At 37.8% G+C, this 17202-nt stretch overlaps 1 protein-coding gene and 1 pseudogene across 2 annotated transcripts; both read left to right on the top strand.

Moving 5' to 3' along the window:
* Window positions 1–237: 237 nt before the first annotated feature.
* LOC129279579 (uncharacterized) lies at window positions 238–1382 on the top strand (annotated as a pseudogene).
* Window positions 1383–4366: 2984 nt separating this feature from the next.
* On the top strand, window positions 4367–10061 carry LOC129279201 (echinoidin-like). Of its 2 annotated transcripts, none has more exons than XM_064111306.1 (3): window positions 4367–4714; window positions 6237–6405; window positions 7600–10061. In XM_064111306.1, the coding sequence occupies exons 1-3, from the start codon at window positions 4596–4598 to the stop codon at window positions 7846–7848; spliced, it is 537 nt and encodes a 178-aa protein (XP_063967376.1). In that variant the 5' UTR covers window positions 4367–4595; the 3' UTR covers window positions 7849–10061. The 2 variants fall into 2 exon arrangements, with proteins under 2 accessions (XP_063967376.1, XP_063967377.1); XM_064111307.1 differs by having other exon boundaries at window positions 4441–4714; window positions 6315–6405.
* The last annotated feature ends 7141 nt before the right edge of the window (window positions 10062–17202 follow it).

Here is a 17202-nt window from a genome sequence, read left to right as displayed (position 1 = left end):
GGTTCTGTTTACTCAATCTCGCAATTCTTCATACGGCTTATTATGTTTGTTCGAATGAGGCAGGGAATGAAAATAAATCAAAGTCCTCACAGCGTTTAACAACCGGAACCGTCAAAATTGTAACCGTATACTACGTAATACGCCTATGATTTTGATCTCGTTTAAGAACTTTAACAACCAAGGTTAGATTCATTTCTAGTCGACAGTCAAGAAGTTACTTGATTAGCACCACTGAAAATGACAGATTTTGAAAGTAAACCTGTTCGCCTCTTCTTGTGGGTCATCCCAACCATCTCGACGGCTTTGTGTAAGTGTCTGAGCGCCATTGATGGTATGGAAGTTTGGTTTGAATGTTTTGTCCCTTGCAATCTTGCCAGAACTTTGCCCTAGTAACTTTCATGGAATCCTTAATTATGATTGGCTGTTGGACTGTTACCATGGTAGTTACCATTGGATGGCAAAGTATTATAGTAACTTTTATGCAACGGGGACCAGATTCAGACATCAGATCTGCATGAGATTCAAAAGAAATGTCAAGATCTCAATCACTCCATACACCCATATCGTTAATGTAAATTAACACTCACTAGGGTAGGTCCAGTTTAATTGTCTTGACCATCAAATAATTCAGGTAGTCATTGTTATTCGTATATAAGCCGTAACTTCTAAAATGCAATTGTTCATTGTGGATTTCAACTTGTCAATTGAATGTATATACAAAAAATTATGTGATTTTATAGGTTCAGGTACGGTCATATGAAACGGAAAATGGAATCTTCAACAAGCAAGTACATCTTAGCCAAAGAAGGTGCTTTCATTTTTCCTGATGATAAGTCCCGCCAATACTTACCAAAGGGGTTCAAGCACGTCTTTCTCGTTCGGGATCCCTACAGAATCTTTGACTCCTATAGGAAGGCGATGGTTTGCCAGACGATGAAATTTGGTTTGTGGACAGCGGACCCGGAAAGCTTTGACCTCGAGAAGGACGACCCCTACTTAAAGCCTCCTGAGTTTTTCAGCAGCGTGTTTGAAACCTGGAGGTGCATTCGAGACAACGTGGATCCCAACCCAATCGTCATCAACACCGATGATCTGTTGGCCGACCCCGCTGGGGTACTGAAGAAGTTCTGTCACCTGACCGGTCTTCCGTACAGCGATTCACTTCTCCAATGGGATGCCTCTGCGGATGTCACCAAGACCTGGAAAGTGACGGTCGACAAATCATTGGAGGACTTTGGAGCATTTATGACACGGCGAACTATTCAGCTGGGTTTATGCCACCTAAACCAGCGGCACTTGTGTAAAGCCTGGAGTCTGATGTCAAGAAGCTTGCAAAAGCGTCAATACCATACTTTGAGGAAATGAACAAGTATAAGATATAATGAAGCTGCCTAGGATTTTTTTTTGCATTATTCTCATTGTTATTAATCTTGTATATCATAGCTTATCTTCAGGGCCCCGTCTTACAAAGACTTGTGTGATTAATCCGATCAATCACAGCTATGGAAAGCCAGCAACGCCAACATCTAGAATGCATGTTTTTGTAAAATGCTTTGGAGATATTGATCTATATTTATACATTCATCGTTTTATTGACATTTCAGCATGCTTCTCCCTGATTACAAACATGACAAAAAGTTACGTTCAAATTTCATGTAAAAAAAATTATGACATTGATAGATATAGCTGAGGTTGATTGGATCGGTCGTAACTCTTTGTAAGACGGGGCTAGGTATATATAATTAACCTTTACATGTGTTGCTCCTTCATTGAAAAAAAAAACAGAAACAAATCAGGGCCCCGTCTTACAAAGAGTTACGATTGATCCAATCCATCGTAAGTCTATGGAAATCCATTAGTGTATAAGTTTTTCTACCGGAAATTTGCAAAATGTCCTTTGTAACATAAGCAAACACACCAAATTGTCAAGAAATCAATGAATTTATGTAAATGCATCATATCTTGAAAATATTTTTGAAAAAACATGTATTTTAAGATGTGGGCGTTGCTGGCTTTCTATGGTTGAGTTTGATCAGATCAATCGCAAGATGGGGACCAGAAGCAGGAGAATTTCATGGAGAAATACAATGGAAAGCGTTTTAGGATAGAGCAAGATTAAAAAGGAATTTCAGAAAAAAAATAATTTGTATAATGACATGTAGGTATCGATGAAAAACGATAATGACAACCCTGCATCTCTTTTTTATTGTGCCATTCAGTAAGAGGAAATACATTTTTTTTTTCATTGCTCTCCTTGTCAAGTATTTTAGTTATGTTTTCTGTTTTTGCGTTTTATCTGTTAATTTGTTTTATAAAAAAAAATGCAGAAATCAATTAAAAAAAATATGTTATTATATTACCTTATATTATTATATTATTATTGTGGCCCAGTGGATTAGTCTTCTGACTTTGAAATAGAGGGTCGTGGGTTCGAATCCCAGCCATGGCGTAATTTCCTTTAGCAAGAAATTTATCCACAGTGTGCTGCACTCAACCCAGGTGAGGTGAATGGGTACTCGGTAGGAAGAAATTCCTTGAATGCTTTGAGCGTCTAGGCAGCCCAGCTAAAGTCGGGGTAATAATAATAGCGGGGCCCGCTGGGAGAAGAGTTTTCAGAACTAAAGTGGCTTCCCTGGGTATATATACCTATATTATTATTATTGTTATATTATGAATACTCTTCTATTGTTATTATTATCATTATTATCGTTAAGTAAGTATCGTTAGTGTTATTATAAGCAGCAGCAGTGGAAAGTAGCATTAAAAACTTTCTGATTAGCATTACCAAACAGTCAATATTTCAGGCCCCTGGGAATGATTTTTTAACAGGGGATGCCGATGCTGATGTATATTTAAAAAGAGAAAAAAAGACGGTTTTCATTACACTCTTAGACATGTTGGGCAATATAGTGTCCACACAACAATCGGTTAAAACTTTATCCAATCCTGGGATGTTTTAAACCAATAATGTGGGCTTTGGGTAAAAACTTCACAGTATTGGTTGAAACTACCCAGAATTGGATAATTCTTTTTAACCAATTGTTGTGTGGAAAGTATGTTGCCCAACATGAGTGTATAAAATGGAGGTCATTTTGGTCCCGAGAAATTCGAAAAAAAAGGAAGGTCATTTTGGCTAAATTTATCAAATTTTTCACACCTTCTAGAATTCCAGGGGGTGCTGCATGTGGAGAATAACACACGCAACACCCCCCGCCCCCAGGAATATCTTGCGTGTGCCACACCCCAGCACCCCGCTTCCCATGGCCATGATACATTTTCTATTATTGTTGATCGCGGTAAAAATATAATATATATATAAAGTATAAATATAATATATATTTATACATACACACACACACACCATATATATATATATGAATATATATATATATATATATATATATATATATATATACGTGTGTGTGAAATCATATATGTACAACAGCTTTGGCAACTCTTTTATTTAAATATTTTGTGAAAGGAATGGATGAAGAGAACAATGGTAGGCGTAGCTTAAATCAAGGTTGCCTTAATTTTGGTATGGAGTCGAAAATCTGTCTATCTGACGGTCAATCGGATCGGGGTCGCCTTAGCCACTAACCCGTCTCTGTGGTCTCGTGGTTAAGGCACCGGCGTTCAAAGCTGGGGGCCCGGGTTCGATTCCCGGCAGACATTTTGTTCGGCATCACCAATTTTTCCAAAAGGGCAGATAGCTCTGGGGAACCTTGATTTAAAGAGAAATTCCAGTATTTGCAGTAAACACTGATTTCATGAGAAAGTCTGTAAAACAAGGCTTAATTGTCAGTATATCATCGAGGATCTAGATCTGGTACAGTTACATAAACTGAACTTTGTGAAATCTTGAAATCTACGCTGAAAAATGTTCACACTGAAGATCACCAACACAGATAGGCACACGTGGGACAGTGTATTATTATTGCTAAAATAAAGACCCGACGGAAGTGACCGAATCCGCGCTTATTTTGCTTATTTCTCAGCAATCACACAATTTCTTCCAGAATCCTTTGGCACATATTTTTTATTCATACAAACAGACACTTAGGTGGTCATTATATTAGATTCTGTAAAAAGTCATTTTTAGATCGTTACCAAAACTGGAATTTATCTTTAAGCTACGCCTACCATTGTTCTCTTCATCCATTCCTTTCACAAAAAAAATATATATACATAAAGTGAACCCCCCCCTACTCTTTGTCAAATTTACTTCAGCACCCCCAGAATATATAAACAAACAAAACAATCGTTCCCAGGGCCCTGCATGCTAACAGCGGATATGTTTTTGTTTTTCATCGCCAAATCGACCCGTTATATGAGCGAAATACAAGTAAATTTGCGTGCGATTCCCATATGGAAATCAGATTTATCCACACGAATGTGATTTCTTGATCATTCTTATAAATGTGCTTTTGCCTGTAGACCACGATTCATATCAATTAGTTCTGCTGTAGGCCTATTTACTTTCTCAAAGACTGACGGCATTTAAAATAAATCTTAACAAGACGATAATTGTGAATTAGGCCTATTCATCTGTAGATTTTCGTTTAATTCTTCAACGATTAAAATAGAGATCAGACATGAAAATCTTGGTCTTGACCCTGGCATTGGTCACCGTCATGTTGGTGTGTCCTGGTGACTGCGAGGCTTCCTGCTGTTGCCCAACCTTCTGGACTGCATACAACAGTAGCTGTTACAGGTAGGTTTACACGGGCTTTACAAGGGGATGAGTACGCTGTAACCCCCCCCCCCGAAAAAAAAACCCAAGGCCGTTCAAACTGACTATAGGGAAGCGTTTCATGAAAGGATTTGTTGGACGTTTCATCCGACAAATCATGTCAACCAATCAAAATCTAGGAGAGATGTCACATCTGACAACTTATCAGACAAAACGCCAGCTCCCCTGATGGTGCCCGTAGAGGGCCGCACCCTAAGTTGGTGACCCTAGAGAACATGAGACCAAAGGGTGTTAAGGTAACAACCATAGGTGTTGTAATAAAACCCGTATAGGTCTATAACACTAAACTTAAAAGTGGAGTAAAATGGCTGGTGTAATCCTATGTTTACACTACTCAGTACCACACCTTATGCGCATACATTCGTAATTCCGAAGCTTCGTTATTCCGAAGGTTCCGTTATTCCGAAGGTTCGTATTTCCGATGGTTCGTAATTCCGAAGATTCGTTAATTCGAAAACGAAATAAGGTTCGTAACTCCGAAGGTTCGTTAGTCCGAAAACTAAATGAAGTTCGTAATTCCGAAGGTTCGTTAATCCGAGAACGAAATGAGGTTCGTAATTCCGAAGGTTCGTTAGTCCGAAAACGAAATGATTTTCGGATTAACAAACCTTCGGAACATCGAACCTTATTTCGTTTTCGGATTATCGAACCTTCGGAAAAACGAACCTTCGGAATAACGCAGGGGCCGCGGAAGCGGGGGGGGGGGGGGCTTCAGCCCCCCCCACTTTTTTTCAAAACCGTGTACAAAAACGTAAAAATGACCATAAGATTGTGATTTTTTGCATGGTCAGCCCCCCCACTTTGAAAACCGTTCCGCGGCCCCTGTAACGCCACAAATGTTCGGATTAACGAACCATTTTACGTTTTCGGATTAACGAACATCGAGGTATAGGCAATTTGCGTGTTTCGGAATTACGAAGTGTAACCCAATTTATGTTGCCTTAATACAGTCAACCTAAATTTCCACCCTCTCACCTTGGACTACTACTTGTAGGTCCATGCTTTCACCATGGACCTATTACAATAGGTCCATGCTCTCACCAAGCTTGTACATTTTTAACAAGTAGATTGTTTACAAGCTATATTAAATGGCTGTGGTTAACCAAGAGGGACAAAAAAGAAAATGGACGAGGTTATCTAGACTCGTTTTGGTCAATTTATTCATTCTAACTTTATTGATCTATTTTTCAAATACTACCACTTATTCATGGTGTCTTCTTAAAGAAAATATTTGTATAGAAAGCCACCTTTGACTCAATTACATATTTAGTGGGTGGATCACATCTCCTATAGGCCTGATATCTTTTTTTTTTTTTTTTGGGGGGGGTATGTTTTTGGTGTTGCTTATAAATTATGATGCATGATATCTCCTTCCGCCCCAACCCCACTTTGAATAATACTAACTCATACTGGTGTGCATGTCTAGAATCTAAAGAAGGCTCCTCATTTTCCCAACATTTACTCCTCGACTTTAACTTCGCAGATTGTTCAGTTACAGTATGAATTGGCATGAAGCAGAGGTGTATTGCAATCAATTTTCCATATCATCCCTTGCTAATAGAGAAAGGAATAGCGTGGCTCATCTTGTATCCATCCATTCCCTAGATGAGCATGATTTCATTGTTTCTTACTTCAGATCTACAGGGATCAAGGTAAAAAAAGTAATATTTCTTTTATTGTTGGAGAGGGGGGGGGGGGTACTTAGTTTTCAAAACCAACCAACATGAATTACACCCCTCATGGAATTAAAGTTAATCAGGGAATTTTGAAAGTCTCTCCGATTTCTAGAGAATGAATGACAAACTCAGAAACAATATATTTTACAGGTGACTGATGCGGTCCTCTATCGTACACCGGTTGTTGTTGCTGTGATCGGTATAAGTGGAAGTAGACTGATTTATTCATTACTAATAAAAGCTGTTTCAAAATATATATTTTTTAGGTTGGCTGAGATGAGAGTGGAGGGGGATGACCATGCCAAAAATGACAATCAGACAATCAGTCATTTTTACGTTTTTTGTACACGGTTTTGGAAAAGAGTTGGCTTAAAGGGATGGTCCAGGCTGAAAGTATAGAGTAGAATTCACTGAGCAAAATGCCGAAAATTTCATCAAAATCAGATAGCAAATAACAAAGTTATTGAATTTTAAAGTTTAGCAATATTTTGTGAAAACAGTCGTCATGAATATTCATTAGGTGGGCTGATGATGTCACATCCCCACTTGTTTTTTTGTATTTTATTATATGACATTAGGTTTTTTCAAATTTTTTCCTCCAAGAACTATATAGAAAAATTGGATTGACAACTGATTTAGTGCATTAGATATTTATTGCTGCAACTTATCTTATCATAAGTAATATAGGGTATTTATAATGCGCACATATCCACCTTGTTAGGTGCTCAAGGCGCTCCTATATTACCCGGCTAAGCTAGGCGTTCATAGCGCACACAGCTTTTTAAGGAATTACTTCCTACCGGTACCCATTTACCTCACCTGGGTTGAGTGCAGCACTCATAAGGGAGACATATTATTCACATAAGTATGAAATAATGAAAAAATAAGATTTTATGTAATAAAATAAGAAAAGTGGGGATGTGACGTCATCAGCCCACCTAATGAATATTCATGACGACTGTTTTCACAAAATATTGCTAAACTTTAAACTTCAATAACTTTATTATTTGTTATCCGATTTTGATGAAATTTTCGGCATTTTGCTCAGTGAATTCTACTCTATGTATTAAAATATAAATATTTTCAGCCCGTACCATCCCTTTAAGTCCCCACCCCTCCCGGTTCCGCGGCCCCTGCAATTTCAATCATCGTTATCATTACCATGCTCAGGATCAGGGAGATGATGAATCAACTGGGCGTGACATGTGGGTTGGTCTCCATGATACTAACAGCGAGGGAAACTTCGAGTGGACCGACCGATCGTCGTTCAACATGAACGTGTGGTCCCCCGGACAGCCCGACAACGCTGGTTCGAGAGAACACTGCGGGGAGATTGTGGGCGTCTACGGATATAAGTGGAACGACGAACAGTGTGACCGAGTTGCTCAATACTTCATGTGCAAGTTACCAGCTTGGTAAACTGATGGGGGACTTCCCATGAGGCCGAGGGTCCACGAGGCAAGGGTCTTGGGAGCGATTTTTTTTTTTACTGGGGGTACTGATAAATTTGAAAAGCAAAAAAAAGAGTTTCATTACAAAATGAAGGTTATTTTGGTCGCTAAAAATTTGACAAGCAAAAAGGAAAGAAAAAAATGAATTTCACTACAAAATAATTTTGTTACATTTCTCCATTTTTTAAACCTACTAGAATTCCAGAGGCTGCTGCCTATGGAGAATAATACACGCAGGTGTTTCAGCACCCCTGCTTCCTAGGGCCATTCATGTTTGTTTACATCAAATTATTTTGTGCTTAGCTTAGTCTTAGGTTGGTGATACACTAGACTGAGGCCGGCGTCGGAGGCGGGTCGACTTTATAATGTAAACATCCCCCCCCCTTGAAAGCCGGACTAATGCCGGCGCGGACTGCGTCCACCTTTGGATGTGGTTTGAAGACGGTGCGCCGGCTTCAGTTCTGCAATTGGTAGGCCTATGTGTAACACCCCCCCCCCCCCCCCAGTGGGCTCATACTCGTATTTCATTGGGTAAAAATCAAGCTACGTATGATTCTTGGAGCTCCGTTTGATTGTCATGATTATTACATTATTACATTAAACAGAAGCAAACAAAGAGAGCAAAGAAACTCCTTTGTCTTCCCTCTTGAAATATTTTCACGAGGATACGCTTTTCTGTTGACTTTCAAAAAAATTAAGACAAATTAAAAAATGAAAACAAACAAGATTTTCATAAACCATTGTTATCTTGTCATCCCATCTGTGGAGCATTTCATGAAAATAATGGTCGGTGACATTCATTGATTATTGTTATTAGCTACCAAAAACAATGATTCTGATTGGCTGAGGAAAAATCAGTGGAGGCCTTGTAACCATTATTTCATATTTCATTATAAATCAAACCTCATATGCATACATGTATATTTAAGGAGTTCCGATCCGAAAATCCCATTCGAGCACTGTATGCTGGCGCTGTTGAAATCGTAGTAAATAGAGTCTTTTAGGATCGTGTACAGCAAAATTAACAAAGTTGGACCAATGACTTTAACTCCGAGATATATATTAAACGGTTGAACTTACAGAGGGAGGGGAGACAGACAGGCAACGAAGGGGAATCGAAATGGCGAGGGGGGGGGGGGGGTAGAAGAGAATTAAAGAGCGTAATAAAACGCACGTGCGTATTAAGACAATCATTAAATTATAGGTTTCCGATAGGCCTAATAGTTAATCAGTACACGTACAACCTATAACATTGAAACGTACAGACATCGGTTAATACTTTAAAGGCATATTATGTACATAGTTATTGGCAAATTAGAGCGTATTGCTTCCCATTTTCTATTAAGGCATATGAATCACCTTACATGAGCAGAGCACAAAGTAAAGTACCCTTTCAATCAAAAACAAAAGTTGGGACAAAACAAAAAATAACCCTGTAAAAGCGTTTCTTGACTTATCTTTTGGAAAAACGATCTCCCAAGTCATGACTGACTGAATCTATATTTAACTTTTTTTTCGTCTCAAATACTGATTCGTTGAAAACTCACGCCATTTTGATTTCGGGTGAACTTCTTCAATTGTTTTATAATTAAACTTCATTACTATTTACAAGATCATGATGTCACTCAATATGCCTATGTCCTTTGGTATACTGCATTCTTACTTTGATTACATGAGGATTGAAAATGTGATCAACGTTTAGTGTGAATAAATGAAAATTAGAATTTACTGTTAGGGCAGTACCATACAGTACACATAACATAATATAGCTTGGACGTGAACCCGATCACTTTTCCTGTAATTATAGCAATACACTGGTTGAATTTCCATGATTTATATTTTATTGGAATCTTTAGAAAAGGCAAAGTCAAAAGTTGAATTCGATTTGACAACATTATTTTCTTCGGTTGATCGTCTCCTTCCATCATCCGTATGTGTTTACAGTATATATATTGTTAACACGTTGTTGTTACTTGCATGTTTATTTGATTTGTTCTTTTCTCTTTTCGCTTGTATTATAAAAAAAATCAAATTATACATGGTTTTATGATGAATAGGGTCGATCTTTATTATTTCCTTGAACATAACATGTAAACTGTTGTCCATGCTTTGCTTCCGTGTGAGTTACTGGGATATAATTTTGATATTTTATATAGAAATAAAGTTGAACTTTAACATTCATTTCGTAATCTTTGTAGTGAATTCTGGCATGTTCCCTCTCCATTCATCTTTACTGAACTCTTGCTCTGGCTAACATTTGTACGAAGGTCACGTGAAAACGTTGTTCATCTAATTTACGCAAAATAGATGAAAATTTCATTTTCCGTGACATCTTAAAAGCATCTCCCAAAATGCGCTTTTCCGGTCTGGTTTATTTCTCTTGCATGGATCAGAGGAACGTGATCCATTTGTATTGTGCAGTAGCATCACCAATAATAATTGATATGTATTAAGTATATGCGCGTGAGCAAAATCTATAAAGAAGATTTGATTTGGTTTTGTGATGACGGAAAGGAAAATAATTTGTATCTGAAGACGATTCAATAGTTTACTTTGACTTGAGCATTCTCATTCACCCCGGACGAAAATCAGTACAATGCACTCTCATTTTCGGAGTTAAATTGTGAAAGTCGACTCAATCTGAGAATCAACGTTACTGTTTTTTTTTAACTACTTCGGTCAGATTGAGTCGATTAAGGCTGGTTTGCACTTTCAGTGAAATTAATTACGTAATCAGTGCCAGTTCTACTCTGATGTGAGTTTATTTCAAAGATTGAGATAAACAGTATTTTGAATGACAGACCAGGTGGGTGGTTCATTAAAGCTGTTCGTAAGTTAAGAGTGACTTTAAGAACGACTGGTGATCCTTTATTGTTGTAAATGGTATATTCATTGTCGATGGTGAAACGCGTAAGAAAGGTTCACCAGTCATTCTTTAAGTCACTCTAAACTTACGATGAAACGACCCCCTGGTACATATTTAGTCATACGAAGATAATCACTCAGTCATCAATCTACATAGCTTTACAACGCTTTTCATGGTGCGTGTGGGTGTGTGAGGGTGTGAGTGCGAGGATGAGTGAGGAAATGTGTGTTGGTATTAACAGTTAAGGTGTTTTTTGTTTGTGTTTGTGCGTGTTGTAGGCCTAACTATGCTTGCATAAATGTATCTACGTATGGTTTTACATTGTTTTCATTGATAACTGTGTTTGATCGATCCGTTAATTTCATCTGTTTTAGGTTTGAGGAGGAAGAAGTAAATATATTTTTTCAAATATTTCGTTTCATATAAAAAAGGTAGCGAACGTCATCTTCATCCCTTCAATAATTGAGGCTATCTATACAAAACCGAATAAAATTTAGAGAAAGATTTATGAACGATAACGATAAGGCAGACTTTCTATGACTACAGGACATACAACGGTGATTTCTTTTACTCCAAAACCGCTTTCCTCCATCATTGTTTCTAAATTTCGACTGAAAGCAGGTGATTCAACAATCCCACTGAAAAGAAATTCTTGGGCCTATTTCCCAGCGCTTTCCGGTTTTATACAAGAAAAATGTTGGTCAATTCAGTTCTTTATTACATTTCCATTCAAACGTAATTCAAAGTAATGTGAATAAAAAAGAAAACGTATTAAACGACTGACATTTTAAAGAAAAATGGGATAAAATAGAGTATAAGGAAATGACGAAACAATGCTTGTAAAGTGTGGTCAATTCCTTTTTTGAATGGCTCGTCGTCAATTACACCGATTTGTTATTAATAAGTCGTATCACTAGATTTGACAATATCTTTTGAAAGTTAGCCACTTTATACGGCGACGTAACCCTAAAAGGACTGGAGGCATGATGCCCCCCGACGATTCGTGCGATATTTCCGGAGCGCAAAAGTATTGCTCTGCAAAATTGTATGACTTTTTGCTTTTGAAACTAACTTCGAGACGTATATGGGTATTATAGCGTCGTAACGCCTCGTGACTTGGCTCATGTTTATACTTTGTGTACAAAGTCTATGGGATATGAAATTCATAAAAGGGTTATTTTTTCATTTTTATTGGTCTGATTACTTGATTTAGTTGTTAAATGGTCTGTAAAATTATTTCCATTAAAAAGACAATGAAAAACAAAAGATGTAAAACAAACAAAAATGCATAAGAAATTCGAAAAACAAAGACATACATCAGGAAATATTTGGTGTTCGCAATAATTCTTTGTACATTTTTTTTAATACGATTACAAAGATGACAACTGGAAAAATGAAAATTTGAAGTGAAATTGGGTGTTAAATATGCAAATAATTTTTTCAGGAATAAACTTGCACATTTTATTCATTGTAATTTAAAATGATTATTTTCGGATTTGTTATACTGGCTTTTAGTGTATGTGGTAAAGAATGTGCGTGTCAAATTTCGGCGCGATCGCGAGAACACCGGCCGAGATCAATCCTCAATACCGCTCAAATTCTTATAGGGTTGAACTTCCAATTGTCACATCGAATGATATGTCTCAATGTCTCATAGTATACAGGGAAGTAGGAGTTGTGACAGAATTCTTACTTTAATCTGCAAAATGTTTCACACTTCTTAATGTTATATTCTCAATATAATTATTATTTATAAGAGAATACATGATTAAACAAAAAAGTTGCTGATGTATCAAAATGTTTTTAGTTTACAAAAGTTTGCCCTTTTACCTAACTCGATGACACTTGACGGGCAAGGCTATGTCATGTCACAGTAGGGGCTCCGTACACATGCAAGCGAATTATTTGTGATTGTCTTTCAGAATCCTTTCTTCCAAATTGTTTCCCTAAAATAAAGACTGATTAAAGTGTGTGGGCTTATCCAGGCACAAATCCAGAGAGAGTAGACACAATAGTTCTGAGAGGCCTACTATTGTGTAAAAACAATATGGCCCATGAAATTGTATCATGTCTGATACGGCTTGACCCGCGCATGGGCATATCATTTTAGGGACGTGGGTTCGAATTCCAGCCACGGCGTGTTTTACTTCAGCGAGAAATGTATCCACATTGATCTGCACTCGACCCAGGCGAGGTGAATGGGTACCAGGTAGGATTTATTCCTTGAATGCTTTAGCGCCAATGGCGGCTCAGCTACAGCCGTGGTAATAATAATGATACCAAGTGTGCAATTATTATAGTAGCTGCGCTATATAAAGGACCATAGTATTATTATTATCATATTGGGTAAATTCAGATGAAAGACGAGACTATCGTCTATGCCGCATGAACATGATAAAAGAAGGTGATTCTAATATCTGTCGTATGAACTTAATGCTTGGCGAGTTGTTCACATGGTGTCGCGCAGATAATTTGCGCAATGTGAGTTTATATATACATGTACCGTGTGTACACTTGATCGGCTTTTGCATCGGCTTTTTTATAGCGTGTAAACGCGATTAATACCGTGTTTACACTTGATCTGCTTTTGGTTCAGAACCAAAAGCCGATGCAGAATCGGCTTTTGGTTTATCTTGCACTGCGTTTACACGCTGTGACAGCTCGCGGTTCAGAACCGCGAGCTGATGCAGAAACCTGAAATGATACGTACACCAACAATATACGTCATAATAAAGACAACACTGGATCCGTGCGCTTACAATTACGTCACAATGGTAAAGTAAATGAAATGAGCACCAATTGCAGATGCAGAATCGGCTTTCTGTTTTATACACGTAGTAAAAAAGCAGATTCTGCATCGGCTCGCGGTTCTGAACCTACTACTTTGGTGGTGTAAAATTGCCGGTTCTGAACCGCGAGCCGATGCAAGTTAATCGGGTTTACACGCTATGAAAAAGCCGATGCAAAAGCCGATTAAGTGTAAACTTAGTAAAAAAGCCGATTCTGCATCGGCTCGCGGTTCAGAATCGGCAATTGGTGCATCGGTAATTGGTGCGCATTTCATTTACTTTATACCATTGTGACGTAATTGTAAGCGCACGGATCCAGGGTTGTCTTTATTATGACGTATATTGTTCAGGCAGGTTTTGACACGCGAGCCGATTTTGCACGCGAGCTGTAACAGCGTGTAAACGCGGTGCAAGATAAACCAAAAGCCGATCCTGCATCGGCTTTTGGTTCTGAACCAAAAGCCGATCAAGTGTAAACACGGTAAAACTTACAATGGCCACTACGCGCGAAATTTGAATCATTACTAATTTCGCGGGCACACCAGTGATGCCAACTCCAGACCGATATAAGATGTTACATTATATTGCCAATGACACGCCATTGATTGGTTTGGACTCGTTTTCATTGGTGTGACTGGAAGCTCTGTTCATTGCGTTCGCTAAAGAACCACCTCTCAATGTATATATGGGACTGATGAAAGGGTACATCGGCGGGAAGGGGGGGGGGGGAGGATAGACAGGGGGAGAAGAAGAAAGAGGAAGAGAGCAACGATAATATCGGAACATGCATGACGGCCATCGGTAGCGAACGGGAAGGGATGGAGGACGATTTTTTTTTTCGAGACGGCAAAGCAAATTTGTTCATGCAGTTGGATTGGAAGGTAACTTCTTTTTAAAGAGAAATACTATTTTTCATACTTGTCATACATACTTACTGTACATGTAGGTACCATGTCTGTTACATTAAGATGTTGTGTCCGTCATGCGATTTGTAGAAAGAATAAATACAAGTGATACGTGAAAAGTGATTAAAAACAAACATTTAAAATGGGATGGAGTATATAACATCAGAATATGAATTGTATTTTCAGTAAATTTACACAAGCTTCTGGTAGTCATGGCAGCTATACTAACACGTAACGGAAATGGAACTCGAAATGTTAGAGAAACCACTGAAAATTTAAAAACCAACACATGAAATTTGAAAATCCATTATAAAGATATGGAAATGCGTTTGGATATTCTGTTAGTGTATTAGATGACTACATGGCAAACGTTTGCCTTTGTTAGAGACAAAGTGAAAAAAGTTTGTCATGTTGCATATTTTGGAAAAGAAGGTATATGAGAAGTTACGTATTATGTTTTCCATGTGATTCCATATTTTGACGTCCAAAGGACTAAATAAAGAATTCGGATTTTTAAAGGTACCTGTGTATTGATTATGGGGTCATGACGTAACAAAAATCTTAAGTGCTGTAAATTCACTTCAACTAGTTTGTTGCGTCAATAATCACTGACCTTCGGCTTGCTTTTATAGTGTTAAAAGAAACAGTATCAATGTACGTGTTATTCACTCCGTGATATTGATAAAAATAATTACCATGCACTAAGGATACATTACTGTGTGAGTGATTTTAGTAAAACAATATCAATATTGAAAGAACATCTAAATCTAATCCAAATCATAGAATATCATCAAAATATTATGTATCAAAGCGCTACATGAAAGGATAATTGAACAGTTGTTATATTTGTAGTATTCTATTGTATAAAGCAAGACATAAATGTGTTATTATAACAATGGATGTCCTCGTTTCAATGCTAATTTTAGCCTGCTCAGGATATTGTCGCCTTATTCATGTTATTTCCTGCAGATTATCTCACATCTTCTGAATCAAAACAGTTGTTACCACTTTGCTTGAGTTTCCTCCTCATCCTGCTTTATTTGTAGATACAATAGCTATTTATTAGCACTACATGTTGTCAACTTCCGGAAGAGAGATATAATTTTAACTAGAGCCTTTACTCACGACCTGACAGATTATAAAAAAATCAATCAAAGTTAATCATAATTCATCCTTAAATCATTCAATTGAATGAGTTCAGAGTGTCGAAGGACCTTTTGCAAATGGCAAACATCGATAAATTATACCCAAAGCTCTCTTGCGTATTACATACACTGTACCAAACGAAGGAATATCGTTGAAATAAATTTTAAAAAAATATCGTATTTGACTTGAATACTTGTTACAAATCAAACGGCGTGGATACGAAATCCGTGAGAAAGTCGTAAAGAGTGAGTTCCATCTACAATTCTTAATACCCCCATTACACCGGAGGAAGTTCCCGCTACGTCCTTGAAATTCCGAGAAAAAAATGGCAGGGACGTAGCGATAACTTCCTTGTTTTCGAAAAATATGAAATCGTCCCGTGCATGTTACGACTGCGCTACGTCCTTGATACGTTCATGGCGCGTTAGTGGTGTTCTTTCCGTGTCCACTTCGTCTATGTTACGTCGATGGAGCTTTAAGTACACGATAAGAAGGTCCTTAAAGGAGAATGAAACCCTTGAAACCAGCTGAATCCATATAAAAGAGAAAAATCAAAGAAACATATTGTTGAAAGTTTGAGGAAGATTGAATGAATAATAAGAAAGTTATGAGCATTTGAATATTGAGATCACTAATGCCATGTAGATCCTCCCATTGGCAATGCGACCAAGATCTGTGATGTCACACACGTACAACTCCCTCATTACTTTAGTACTTATTTCACTTATATTCTCACTTTTATAGAGTCTATCACAAGGTGAGGTGTTCTCTTTATGATAGGACAAGTACAGAGGTTTCACAACATTATACCATTGATGAATCGTTTGTCATATGATTAGAATGAGCAAAAAGAGATGTTTTGGGGTATATTTTCAGTGTCCAAAACTGGACAACTCTCCCCTTTTGGACACTGAAAATGTACCCCAAAACATCTCTGTTTGCTCATTCTAATCATATGACAAACGATTCATCATTGATATAATGTTGTGAAACCTCTGCACTTGTCCTCTCATAAAGAGAACACCTCACCTTGTGATAGACTCTATAAAAATGAGAATATAAGTGAAATAAGTACTAAAGTAATGAGGGAGTTGTACGTGTGTGACATCACAGATCTTGGTTGCATTGCCAATGGGAGGATCTACATGGCATTAGTGATCTCAATTTTCAAATGCTCATAACTTTCTTATTATCCATTCAATCTTCCTCAAACTTTCAACAATATGTTTCTTTGATTTTTCTCTTTGATATGGATTCAGCTGGTTTCAAGGGTTTCATTCTCCTTTAATGCGTCAGTACTACGCACTGCTCAGACGGCGCTCCCGCTACGTGGACTTTGGACATGTTCAAAGTCAAAGTCCACGTAGCGGAAAATTTGTCTCCGGAGATCATGCAGACTATGCCACGTCAATAACAGTTCTCGCTACGCTCTCAGTACGCTGCGTCATGGCCATTTTTCTTTGACGTAGTGAGAACTGCATGGACGTAGCGTTGGTGTAATTACAAATTCAAGAATTCGAAAGAACAGGGATATTCATACGAATGCATCGTTTGTATAAACATTTGAGACCGTAGGTTGAGTCTGGATTACACCGGAACCGAATCAGTTGCGAATC

The sequence above is a fragment of the Lytechinus pictus genome, chromosome 16, assembly GCF_037042905.1.
Source record: "Lytechinus pictus isolate F3 Inbred chromosome 16, Lp3.0, whole genome shotgun sequence".
In the NCBI taxonomy this organism is placed as follows: domain Eukaryota; kingdom Metazoa; phylum Echinodermata; class Echinoidea; order Temnopleuroida; family Toxopneustidae; genus Lytechinus; species Lytechinus pictus.
The sequence above is the reverse complement of the archived record's forward strand: the minus strand, read 5'-3'. Positions and strand labels throughout refer to the sequence as shown.